Source organism: Blennius ocellaris, assembly GCF_963422515.1.
Source record: "Blennius ocellaris genome assembly, chromosome: 17".
In the NCBI taxonomy this organism is placed as follows: domain Eukaryota; kingdom Metazoa; phylum Chordata; class Actinopteri; order Blenniiformes; family Blenniidae; genus Blennius; species Blennius ocellaris.
The window spans coordinates 10678271-10690527 of record NC_137666.1 but is presented as its reverse complement, the minus strand read 5'-3'; the positions used below and the strand labels follow the sequence as shown (position 1 = coordinate 10690527).

The 12257-nt window shown below is 39.6% G+C and overlaps 2 protein-coding genes across 16 annotated transcripts in view; both read left to right on the top strand.

Annotated features, from left to right (window-relative positions):
* The first annotated feature begins 31 nt into the window (after positions 1–31).
* On the top strand, positions 32–4009 carry LOC308142545 (E3 ubiquitin ligase TRAF3IP2-like). Its single transcript, XM_080513019.1, has 9 exons — positions 32–362; positions 460–599; positions 2069–2192; positions 2445–2635; positions 2880–2968; positions 3074–3142; positions 3304–3408; positions 3547–3621; positions 3714–4009. Exons 1-9 carry the CDS (start codon positions 217–219, stop codon positions 3873–3875), a joined length of 1101 nt encoding a protein of 366 aa, XP_080369145.1. The 5' UTR covers positions 32–216; the 3' UTR covers positions 3876–4009.
* A 1442-nt stretch (positions 4010–5451) lies between these two features.
* Positions 5452–12257, top strand: part of LOC308142763 (uncharacterized protein) — a 28625-nt gene continuing 21819 nt past the window's right edge. For 13 of the 15 annotated variants that reach the window (XM_080513326.1, XM_080513327.1, XM_080513319.1 and 10 more), the window contains exons 1-13: positions 5452–5912; positions 8337–8540; positions 8626–8709; positions 9465–9569; positions 9771–9926; positions 10092–10235; positions 10344–10487; positions 10930–11073; positions 11152–11271; positions 11375–11494; positions 11583–11627; positions 11724–11771; positions 11862–11888. In XM_080513326.1, the coding sequence (XP_080369452.1) occupies positions 5903–5912; positions 8337–8540; positions 8626–8709; positions 9465–9569; positions 9771–9926; positions 10092–10235; positions 10344–10487; positions 10930–11073; positions 11152–11271; positions 11375–11494; positions 11583–11627; positions 11724–11771; positions 11862–11888 (1351 nt within the window). In that variant the 5' untranslated portion in view covers positions 5452–5902. The remainder of the gene's footprint in view (positions 5913–8336; positions 8541–8625; positions 8710–9464; positions 9570–9770; positions 9927–10091; positions 10236–10343; positions 10488–10929; positions 11074–11151; positions 11272–11374; positions 11495–11582; positions 11628–11723; positions 11772–11861; positions 11889–12257) is intronic. The other 2 variants (XM_080513321.1, XM_080513320.1) reach the window with 2 other exon arrangements.

The window sequence follows — 12257 nt, the reverse complement described above, 5'->3', positions numbered from 1 at the left end:
GACTTCCTTCCATTTATGAGCCCTGGAGTCAGTCGAAATCAAGTGTTTTACGCGAACCAGCAGCATAACACAAGGATACTCCCCAGCTACCAAGATGCAGACGATGATTTCCACAGTTTTCGAGGTGGACAATTCAACACAGACGTCCAGAGATCTCCAGCTCACGTGCTGCGGCAGCAGGACGAACCACAGAGAAGAAATGCAGAGTGTGCCGGGATGAATCCCCAGCATCAGCCGGCTGACGGCTGCTTCCTCCATCCTGCACCAGCCAGATGGAGTGACAGGAGAGGAGAGTGCAGCTGCTGGAACTGCAGGTCAGATCAGTGGGGGACAACTGAGCCTGCAAAAAGAAGCACATCCAGGTAACTTGGATCACATGGAATTCAGGAAAACAGGCAGTTGAGTTTTGAACTTGGGACTAATACAGAAAAAAAAAAAAACTTTTTTTTTAACAAGCAGAGGTGAGGATGGATCCATTTCTAGGCATCAGAATGATGTCGAGGAGGAACTGGAGCCACCTTTGCCGCTGAAAGATGACAATGAGTGGCAGAAGAACTCCAATCCTGATCTGCTCCCCCACCGCTTTATTCACACTTGTGGTGAGAAATACAGGTCTTACGTTTGTTTTTCCTCAATGCTCAATTTTACAGGACACAAAGATAGAACCTAACTTAACTTTCTTTTAGGTTTTTAGTTCCTCATTTCTCACGGCTATTCTCTTTTAATTTTAAATGAATTGGTCAGTGTGGCGTCACAAAGTTTTGATTGTGAATAGAAAATAACCCACATGGCAAATAGTATTCTATTCTTGTGAAGTCTAATTCTTCAAGATGCTTATGTGTCAATGTATGGATGTGAAAATGGTCATACTATTTTTTGAAAACGTAAAATAAATAACCGGTTAGAGGGGTTAGATATAGAAACCATGAATCAAACAGATTTCTGGAGTAACAATAAATGACAAAATTGACAGGAAACCTCATATAAAACATGTTTATTACAAACAGTCATGAAGCATTTCAGTCCTGGCCAAAGTAAAAGATTTGTTCGATAAGAAACCACTTCACATTCTGGTGCTACCATATCTAAGTTACAGTGTGGAGGTTGGGGGGAATTGCTTATGCAGTTTCATTACAAAGACTCATTATTCTACAAAAAAGAAGCAATATGGTTGTACATCACGAAGACTTTCTTGAGCGTCCCACCAATCCACTGTTCTTACAGTCCAAAACTTACAAATTCACTGATGTTATTATGTTCAGAACTATCCATATACTGTTTAGAGCAGGGAATTTTCTTACTGCCAAGCAAGATTCAGAAATTGCTCAGTGAAAGAAAGAAAAGTCAAAATTGAAAAGAAAATTAAAGCTAAAAAACATTTTCAACATCTTCTGTATAACCATCTGGGGTGTACAATTATGGAGCAAATTATGTATAGAGATTAAACAATGATCAAACTTAATACAGTTTAAAAAAATATATAAAAATATGATTCTAATGAAGCACAGGGTTTGTGGGTTATGATGTCGCACTGTTGATCGGTGGATGCGTTGTAACCTGTTGAATAAATTGTCACCGTTGATATTTGGGTGTAGGGATATAACAACATTAACGTTAAATCAAGAAAAAGAAGCGTGTGACTTGTAATGAAGTAATGACAAAGCATGTAAATGGAACGGTTTAGATACGTTATACACGTAAAGCCAGATGTAAAGCACATATGGTAAAATCCTGCTGGTTCTCTGTTGTTGTTGGGTTTTTTTTTTTAACCAAAGCATATTTGTCCCCAGAAATGTATGGGTCTGTGAAAAGAACTGAGTTTGTGAAGTTTGTGACGCTATTGAAATAATGCTGTGGTTCATCAGGATCCATGTTATCATGCCAACAGGCTGTTATTTAATTAACAGTAACATCTTCATGCTGGCACTTGTAGGTTGATTATAAGGTACACAGTTATAATTGTGGATGTAAATTACGTCTGCATGTTGGCAGATGACTATTTCAGATTGCGCACCGTCACAGAGAAGTATTCGATCTTTATTCACGGCACTGCATCATCACACTTCAGATGACAGGCACGCTGCCCGGAGAGGACACCACAACCACGGCCCGGCCGACACAGGCTTTCTTCAGCCATGGCAACACTTTGGTCTTCACCAGCACAGAGACCCCTGGAATGAATCTCAAACCTGGTAATAAATACATACATACTTTTGAAAAAAACATTAAAAAAAATAAATAAATAACATGTTTACACTGTACAGTTAAAAGTACGACAGGCAGATTCAGCATAGATATTTTTATATACAACCATTGGAGTGAGCAGTTGATCTGCCCTGACCAGCTTAAAGTCTCGGTCCGAACGAGTGTGGTTCATATGTGTGCAGCTTGAAGTCAGAGAAGACCAGAGACACTCACTTTACGTGTTTCTCTCTCTGCTTCAGGCTCCAGCATCCTGACACCCTGATGAGCGACGGCTTGGCCCAGGGCGCCGTCTCGGTCAATGTCCCACAGTTCACCGCCCCTCCTGCACAGGGCGTGTCAGAGGTCAGCGTTCTGAACCTGAAGTCTCCAGGAGGGAAGGGATGTCATCCACAGGAGAAAAGAAAAAACATCAGTCTGCCCGATGAGTGCAGTAAGCTGTCTCTCTCTCTCTCTCTCTCTCTCTCTTTCTCTCTCTCTCTCTGTCCATTTGTAATCCTGCACCTCATATTTTCCTTCATATTGTCATTATCTAAAATGTGAAATTTATCTTGATGAAATGTTAAAAAACATGTTTCAATACACGTGTAACATTTATATCAAGAATCAACGAAATTGTTTTGTTTAATTTAGTGTTTTAAGCTCATTTCACTGATTTTATACATCTTCTTCTTCAGGAAAGGTTTTTATAACGTACTCCTCAGATGTGTCCTCGGAGATGCTTTCCTTCGTCGACTTCCTCACCAAACAAGGACTCCGTCCAGCTGTGAGCTACAGTTATTCTCAACCAAAATAAATTGTATGTTCTCCTTGTTTCAAAAACTTTTTGTAGCTCCTTTATAAGTACATGTGTTTTTAATCTCCTTGACAGATCGACCTGTTTGACAGTCCTGTTAAAAGCATGGACATCAACAAGTGGAACGACAGTTACCTCAAAGATGTGAGTGAACGTCGCCACCATCACAAATCTCACGGTTAGATTTTAGGGTTCAACAGTTAATTTGATTTTACGTAATTCCATGTTTTGGTCCACAAGAACCTTTTTTTTTGTACACTTGTTGTCTTCTGAAGACATTGTCTGAGACGTGTTTTTCTATACAGCCATTAACCCTGATCATCATCGCCATCAGTCCTAAATATAAAGGAGACATTGAAGGAGCCGTCATGGACAGCCATGGTCTGCACACTAAATATATTCACTCCATGGTAAGAAAGCATAGATGGTGGAAGTCGTGTTTTCATCTTTTGCTTTGGAAAATTGCCGTGTAGGACAGCTGGATTGGAAATGCAGTTTCAGTTGAAGCAGGTAGCTTATATACAGTATATATACATATTCTTTTCCAGATGCAGAATGAGTTTATTCAGCAAGGCAGCATGAACTTCAGGTTCATCCCGGTTCTGTTTCTCGGTGCATCTCAGGTTGGCAAAACCGTATTGTCATCAGCAAAATAATTTTTTTTTTTCACTTTTCCCAATTCTGACCATTGGCAATATTTCCTCTTCACACACAGAAGCACGTTCCCAGCTGGCTTCAGAACACGCGGGTTTACCGCTGGCCGCAGGACGCCGACGATCTGTTACTGCGGCTGCTGAGGGAGGAGAGATACGTTCCTCCGCCTGTACCTGTGGACCTCACACTCGTCATCAGACCTGTGGCCTCTGGCGCTCCATGAAAACACCCCCAGCGTTCACATCGGGCTCTCCTTAGCGTCTGTCCAGTCCAGCGGTTTTCAAAGTGTGGGGCGGATCCTTAGTAAAACGACGCACCTGAAAGTTGTCCGTCGCAGCGTGGTTCACGCTCATTGAAGAAGGGGCTCATCCTCCCACACTTTGAATCCCCTGATGTGATCAATTAAAAGCTACATGTGACTTTTTGTTGAAATTGCAAGTGTTTTTTTTTTCTTAAACATATTTAAATAAACGAAACCCAAACATCTTCTATCGCTCTGTGCTGGAATAATTTGCCACAAATTCTGGTTTTCTCACAAAACTTGTTCTCTGATATACAATGTATCCCAACATATTTGATCTTTTTCCGGTTTTCACTTCCCAATAGAGGTTGTGCATCGAAATGGCTTCTCAAATCTGACTATATTTGTGTGTGCTTTATATTTTGTGAGTAGTTCATATATATATTAACTTATTTGTATCCATCATCACCAGTACTTTACTTTCACATTTCACCTTACTTAGACATTGTCTGCAACAATATGAGTCCAATCCCCCTAATGAAGAAATGTAAAATTGTGTGCTTAGTTTGTGGGAAATAGATTGCAGTGTGCAAATATTACAACCTTGAACAGATAGTCCCAGAGTGAAGTAGTCAAAGTACACAGGAGAGAGAAGTCGCTGATCAAAATGTCATAATATAAAGTTGTATAATTAAGAGACACATGAAGAATAATGGACCACACAGTGGTGTAGTGGTTAGTACTGTCACTTCACGATGAGAAGATCGATGATATGAATACGCTTGTTGCCCGTTTGATTGGACTGATTGCATGTTATACCTGCACATGCATTGGTTTTCATGGGGTATTGTAGGTTTTCTGTCCAAAATAATGTGTTTCAAGTAGATAAGTAATGGCAAATTGCTCATTTGTGATTGTGGTCATGTGTGATCGGCCTTCACCCACAGTCAGCTCGAAATTGGATAAAGTAGCACATCGATAATGTAAGGATGGATTCAGATGAAGCAGAATTGTGCTCAACTTTTAAAGCCATGACTCAGTCAACCCTCCACTGCAGGTCTATTTCCGATATGCCCCCTTTGCCTGGGAATATAATGTTTTGCAGGGCATAGCAGTGTGTCACAAGATGGCACTATTTTGATGCACATATAGGGTACTGTTTTATTTTTGTTTATTAGTGAAGTCATTTTTTTATCGTGGGTACATGGAAGTTCTAAGTAACAGAAGCAAACTAAGCATCAACCATGCAAGAGAAGCAAACGCAAAAACTTTGTCTTCCTCCAAATGGAAAAACTTCACTTTTTGAACATATTTTTCACCTTTTTCCCCTCTTTCTGGGGTTCTGATTTGTTGTGTAGTGGGCAGATTAAAGCAGCAACCAGCAGTGCGTTCCAATTTGTCCAACTGATCGCACACACCCTCCTTCAACCGCCAAAAAAGGCCTGCCACAGGCCGGTGTGGAGCTCCAGCTAATAATAACCTGGACCTTCTGGGGGAGGTTGGGGTTGGGGGGGATAAAGTTACCGTGAAGCCTCCCTGCTCTCTGCTGTGACCTATACCCATGTGAGGCACCAATAACACCGTTGCCCCTCACCCTGCCCCAGCCCGGTGCTTAGCTTGGCTCTTTCTGCTCCCGCCTTGCTTTCCCATGCCCCACCATCCCCAGACCCCCCTCTTCAATGCTGCCGCACTGGCAGCTCCAAATTCCCCAACACCTGTAAGCTCATGATTTGTATTTTTATTATTTTTTTGTAAATTTGTTCCTTTTTTTTTTTATATATATATATATAAAAGGCTTGGATCATATTAACCCGTGGACGTGTGGATGACATGGGTGAGGTAGCCAGACCTTGATCACCCAGTGGAAATGGAATAATTCACTAAGTGGGATGTTTTCTTCTTAATGTAAAAATTATTGGATTTACTGAAGCTGACATCAATCCAACCTGCATGAGGAGGCTTTGCTCCCACTCCAAAGGATCGTACCTGAAGTAGTCTCCACATCAACCATGGCAGAAGGTAGGATTGTTTCACCTGAACCTGTGATCAGAGCCAATACAAATCCACTGTGTGATACAAATCAGAATTTGGGATAAATGGAAATGCTTCGGTGAGTTGTGTCCTCTGAGGAAAATGTGTTGAAAGTTGGATGCTATAAATACAAGATATCATGTAGCTGGTGTTTTAGTGCTGGTCTCCTGTGACAGACATGGCTGCTGCAGCTCACCTCCAGTTATTCATGCTTGTTGGAGAATGAGCTCAGATTAATAGCGAAATATGTAAAAGTGGAAAATATTTGGAAAAATGCTTGATCACAATTGAAAATCCTTGATTCGAAACCTTACTTCTTTGTTTCTGTGAGGTCATTTCCAGCAAGCGAGAAAAAGTACAGCTATAAAAGTGTTTTGAAATCTGGTAATAAAACCAACAATAATAGACTCATTTGGCTCAATAATCTTTTTCTGGAAACTGTCAGCACAATCCCACCTCAACAGCATGTTATGCATAGTTACAGTCACAGTGACATGCATCTATCTCTTTTAAATTAGCTATTGGAGCATTTCCAATCATTTAAAAGGTTTGAAATGGAAAATGTTGACAATAAACGATGAAAACTCTCATTGAATCTCAAAGTGATAGAGTAGTGTTGACTATTGGGAGGGTTTTACATCATTACCTCTCAATGCAGCTCTCACCACTGGAGGATCTCGAGTTATTTGCTCAAACAAGAGTTATTTCACCACCAGATCTCTTGTTTGCTGAGGCTGCAGGGCTTTCGGAAACACACACACACACTGTAAGTGCCTTAGAAGGTTGTCCTCCTTTGGACTCACTTTAAATGTGCGTGTCCATCCTGAAGTATTGAGCCAAATGAAGGGAATGTTTAGACGTTTTCTCAACCTATCATTTGTAGGAAGTGAGTCATGAGACAGGCATGCCCAGAGTTCATTCACAGTTTGACAGTGTCTCTTGCACCTTGGCAGCAGGTTGCTGTTGGAAAAATATTGCAGCTCCGACTGCGTCACACTGTCATTATATCACTTCTCGACAGGTGGTGTCTGTGTGTACACGTATTTTGATGATTTAACTGGAATATCAAATGAATCCTGTTTTTCCAGCTCGGACAGTGAGAGACTTATTTAGGTTCTTTAAAGAAAAACAATAAATGAAAAAAGAAAGAACTCACTGCTTTTCACATGGAGAGTGTAAAATAATTGCTTGTCTGAGAAGAAGATCTTATAAATGCTGTGTTTTTGACCTCCGTGTGTATATATTTAGATTAGAGATTTGTCTGGAGAGCGACACTGTTTTCCACAGTGGCCTCTTTAACAGAGTATCCGTCATGAAATCATCCTGACAACTTTAATCAAATAGAATTTAGAATCAAACTGACATCTAATTTATCTCTGTTTAATATTTCAGAGCAGATTTCACAACTATGAGGAATGTTTTCCACCAGGAGTACACGAAATATAGAAAGTTATGATCTTCTCATGAAGCTTTACTGCTCTCATGATGACCTGAAATAAGCTTTCCTTTACTTTTACTTTCAGCATACTTTTGAATGAAATTATAAATATGTCACATCACAAATCATCATTTGTCTCCATATTAGAGAAAACAATAATTATATTCACTTTGAAACTCTAAAATAAAAACAAACTTTCAAACAAAATAAGTGTTTGGGTTTGCGCAGATGCTTTTTAAATTTTTTTTACAAACATTAACTCTGCTCCCTGGTGGACAAAATGTATAACTGACAGTATTTGTCGGCCAACATGACAATTAGGTCATTTCTTTGCACAAAACTCTAACAATATATATCTCAGCTCCTTATTAAATGTGATATTTTTTTTCATTTTAATTGGATTGTATTAACACCAACCTCATATAAATTGCAACAATTCCCAACAACAATCAGAGAAGATCTCCTCAGAGTATCAGCAAATTAACAAAATGAAGACACACATCAACAAGCATGTCACAACTATAATAAGTTTTAAATTTGATCTACTACTGTATATTTTACATGCAAGTGTACTATTGCAAGTCATACTAACGATGTATTTATCCATGTAATTTATTACTTGCGTTAGAAGGTTTTTGACCACAGTTAAGAGGATAATTTTCTTCCCCGTGAGATTAAAAACAGGAACCGAGTACTTTTTGGACTCATTAGAATATACAACACAATTTTATAACCAAAACAGCTTGGAGTAAAGTCGAGCCCTCTCTCTTATTGCTATGGAAACCGTAAACAGTGAAGCTGGTTACTTGTATTTTGATGATAATGAAGCGCTGAATACTTAATGTTTTAGTTGTTTATTACTTTTCAGACAGGATTTTATTTATATCAACATATATTTTTTTGGTTTTTTTTAAAGATCAGAGATGTCTTTCCAGCCTGATCTTTATATTTACTTGTTTTATTTTTGTCTACAGGGGCCAAAACAGCCTCCGTGACGACGGCCGGTGGGTCAGCCGGAGCAGCGGCGCCACAGACGAGCTCCATCAGGTCAAAATGTCTGGGCCTCCTCAGGAAACTGAAACTGTCTGTGGAGCTGCTCATCGCTCTGGCTGCTCTCCTCTCCTGGGTGGTTGTAGGGGTGGTGATGTTCGACTTCGTGGAATACAAGGCCGTCCCCGGTAGGCCGCAGGCACTTGAAATGAGCTCACCTTATTTTTTAACCAGCATGTGCAGGACCGTCACCGTTTCTGTCTCCGTCCTCAGACGTCCAGCAAATCATCTCAGATCCCATTCAAGCTGTGAACGACGCAGTGGACGAAGCCTCCACTCTACTCAACAAGTTTCAAGGTATAAGAAGCTCTGGTGGAAGAATCTTGTGCCACCAGGGCCTCATTTTAAATTGGGATTATGATACTGATCAAAATAACCAATTTCACTTTGGAATTCAAGTCAAGTTTTTTTTCATTTCAATTTGAGGTTTAATGACATTCAGACATTGAGATCACAGAGTAAAAAAACTACTTTTAGAGTTGTTAAAATGTAAATCTGCCGGGTACCTTGATTTTTTGAAGGCATTTTATCTATATACTATAATGTCCTACTTACTTAATGTCCATTACTGTTCTGTTGTGTGCAATATATAATATTCATTCATTCTCTGCAATAATAACATAATTTCTTTTCTTTTTTTTTCGTAAGTTTTTATTACTATCGTCATTGTTTTTAAGAACTATTATTGTTTACATTATTTTGCTACTTTACATTACTTTCATCTAATCATACCCGCTATATCACTGATAAGTTATTAATTATAATATATTGTATGTACGCAAGTGATGGCACAACAGCAGCTCCTTAGATAATTCCTAATACATGTGGATTTCATGCATCATCTAAATATCCTGAGATAAAATGTCACTTTTTATATCCAACAGACCTTAGTTGTGACTCATTTCACCAATTTAAGAGAAACACACTCTCATGGTCATTGCAAATTTATTAAGATTCTATGTCAACCTATTGGTGGCATAAGATTCATGCCAAACACTGAAAGCTGAAATAACACAACCACCGAAATGCATTTCTCATTTTTTCGTCTGCAGAATGTGCACCTGATTTAAGTGACCCAATGTCTGCAGCCACTTATGCAGTTGAAGAAATAGCTGAAGCAAAAGACGGATTTGTTCGACATTTTTCAGATGAGGAGGGTAGGACAAGTCACCCACTGTTACAGAATCATGTATGCACATAATAAAAGTGCTCAGTGATTACATTATGATCTCTCTCTCTCTCTCTCTCTCTCTCTCTCTCTCTCTCTCTCTCTCTCTCTCTCTCTCTCTCTCTCTCTCTCTCTCTCTCTCTCTCTCTCTCTCTCTCTCTCTCTCTCTCTCTCTCTCTCTGTACCACAGGGACCTTTTACCTCAGCTACGTTGACCCTGTGGTTATTGGCAGACGGGTTTTCCATCAAACGAATGACTTAATAAGCGGCGTGCTGGGCTCCGTCAGGGAAACACTATGTGGCGTTGTGGATACAATAGTGGAAACAATACTGGACATAAATAAAGGTATGCTTTTCATATTTCAATGTTAATTTCAGTTTTCACAGTTTCACAAAAATAAAAACTCTGTGTCCTCTTGACAGTCTGATGGTTGTAACAAATACTGACTTCTGACTCTCAGTTTGACGTGTGACTTTAGACCGTCTCACAAACTACCTTGTCTTTTTCCAGGGAAAGTTGACCTTAGCTACACTGACCCCGTCGTGATAGGCAGACAAGTCTTTAACGTTACTAACGGGTTGGTGTGTGGCGTGGCGGGCTGCATCCAGGATGTGCTCTGTTCCATACTGGACACTGTAATCGATGTAGTGAAAGGTATTTACTCACTCCTGCTTAACCTGTAGCCTCTTAACGTCTCATCAGTGATCCTTCGCCACTAAGTGTCTGTTTTCCTTCACTTCATTTCTGTTACGTGTTGCGCAGGAAGCGTTGACATCAGCTTCATGGACCCGGTGGTGATTGGCCGGAATGTGTTCAGTGTTACAAACGACACTGTCAGTGGAGCCATGGGATACATTCAGGATGTATTCTGTGCTGTCGTGGACAGCATACTGGACATAATAAAAGGTATCCGCATCCATGTTGTTATTGTCTGTTTATAGTGTTTAATGCAGCGGTTTTCAAAGTGTAGAATGCAAACAGAAGAGCCGACACATTTTCAGATCCGTGATATTAAAAGTTAAACCAAAATAGATTGTACGTAAAGACTTACACAGTATTTTAATTCTCCACATCCTCATCTCACACTTTGAAAACCACTGGTTTAATCCATGTCGAATGCCCAATTTAAAGAGAGAATGCTAAACTGATTTGTATTTTGTTAAGACTTTGTCATTTCTTTGTGTCTCATGTAAACTGAAACTGAATATAAAAAAAAAAAAAAGGTGATCTTTTTCAACCAACTGCAACCATAATTTTTTTTAAGTGCCAGATTACTAACTCTGTTTTTAATCTTTCTAATATATGGATGTGAAGCATTGAACTTGCTGAATGTGTCGTTTTCCTTCAGGAACAAATGACATTAGCTTCATTGACCCCGTGGTTATTGGCAGAAATGCCTTCAGTGTTACTAATGACTTTGTGAGTGGAATGGCTGGATACATCCAGGGTGTGCTCTGTGCAAGTCTTGATGTGATACTGGACTTATTACAAGGTACAGTTTCAGGTTTTGTCACGTCTCCCTGCTGCCCCAGTCTTTTCTTCTGATTGTTTCTCTGTCTCGGGTGCTCAGGCGTCCAGCAGGCTGTGGGATTCAGTCCCACATCAGTCCTGAAGACAACAGCAGAAATCGCCACAGACCAGATAAACATGATCGTGAAATACATCTCCACAACGCTGACTGGTGAAGAAGGTTCGTTTTTTGTTTTTGTTTTTTTACATATAATCTGATAACATATTTCTTACAACTGACTAATGTTTTTTTTTTTTCCCTCATCTGTGTGTTTATTCTGCAGGAATCATGCCTGAAGTGTCCGTTGACCCCATGAAGGTTGTTGAAGACGCCGTGTTGGAGTTCTCAGACAAGAAGGATTTGTTCCTGGCTTACATGTCGAGCATGATCGTTGGTGATCAAGGTGGAATTGAATATTGTTTTTAAAGTATTGCTCACAAAATGTGAACTTGTATATTCATGTTTATTTTTCACCCCCCGGATGCTTTTAGGTGAAACTGCTGACCCCCCAGTTGTAAACATCGTGACTGAAAAAGGTTTTACTTCTAAAGTTTCCTTTCAATAAATGTATAAACATGTTGTATTTTGATTTTTTTTAAAAAGGCACTAACATCCGGTGGCTGTTTTTGCAGATCAATCAACTGGTGAGCCATCTGATATTAATTTGGTGAGAAGGCAAGGTAAGAGACGGCAGTTTCTCTTCTATTGTTCTTAACACTAATCTCTGGATCAATCTAAATGTCCTGCTTTTTATATCTTCTTTTAAACAGGTGAATTTCTTCCACCAGTTGACAAAGGTAAGACCATATTTTGAAGTGATTGCACATGTATCCAAATGTGTCGCCAGCCAGAACAGTGCATAGACTTGCCCTTGATCTTGCATGTTTGCACTCATTTCTCTGTTTACACGTCATGCAATGCAATTGTTAAGTGTGATTTGTCAACCTTGAACTACTTTGAAACTGTGTGTATTTGAATGAAATCAATTATGCAGTGATGACATTATGGCATGGACAAATATGCATCAATAACCACTGTACACCCTTTTTTTATTTGCAATAAATGTCTTAAACAAACACATTGTTATGGATTCTGTGATTGCATTCCTCCCATTTCAATCGTCTCACTGACCACTTGATGCGACATTTAAATGGACTGTGAATTAA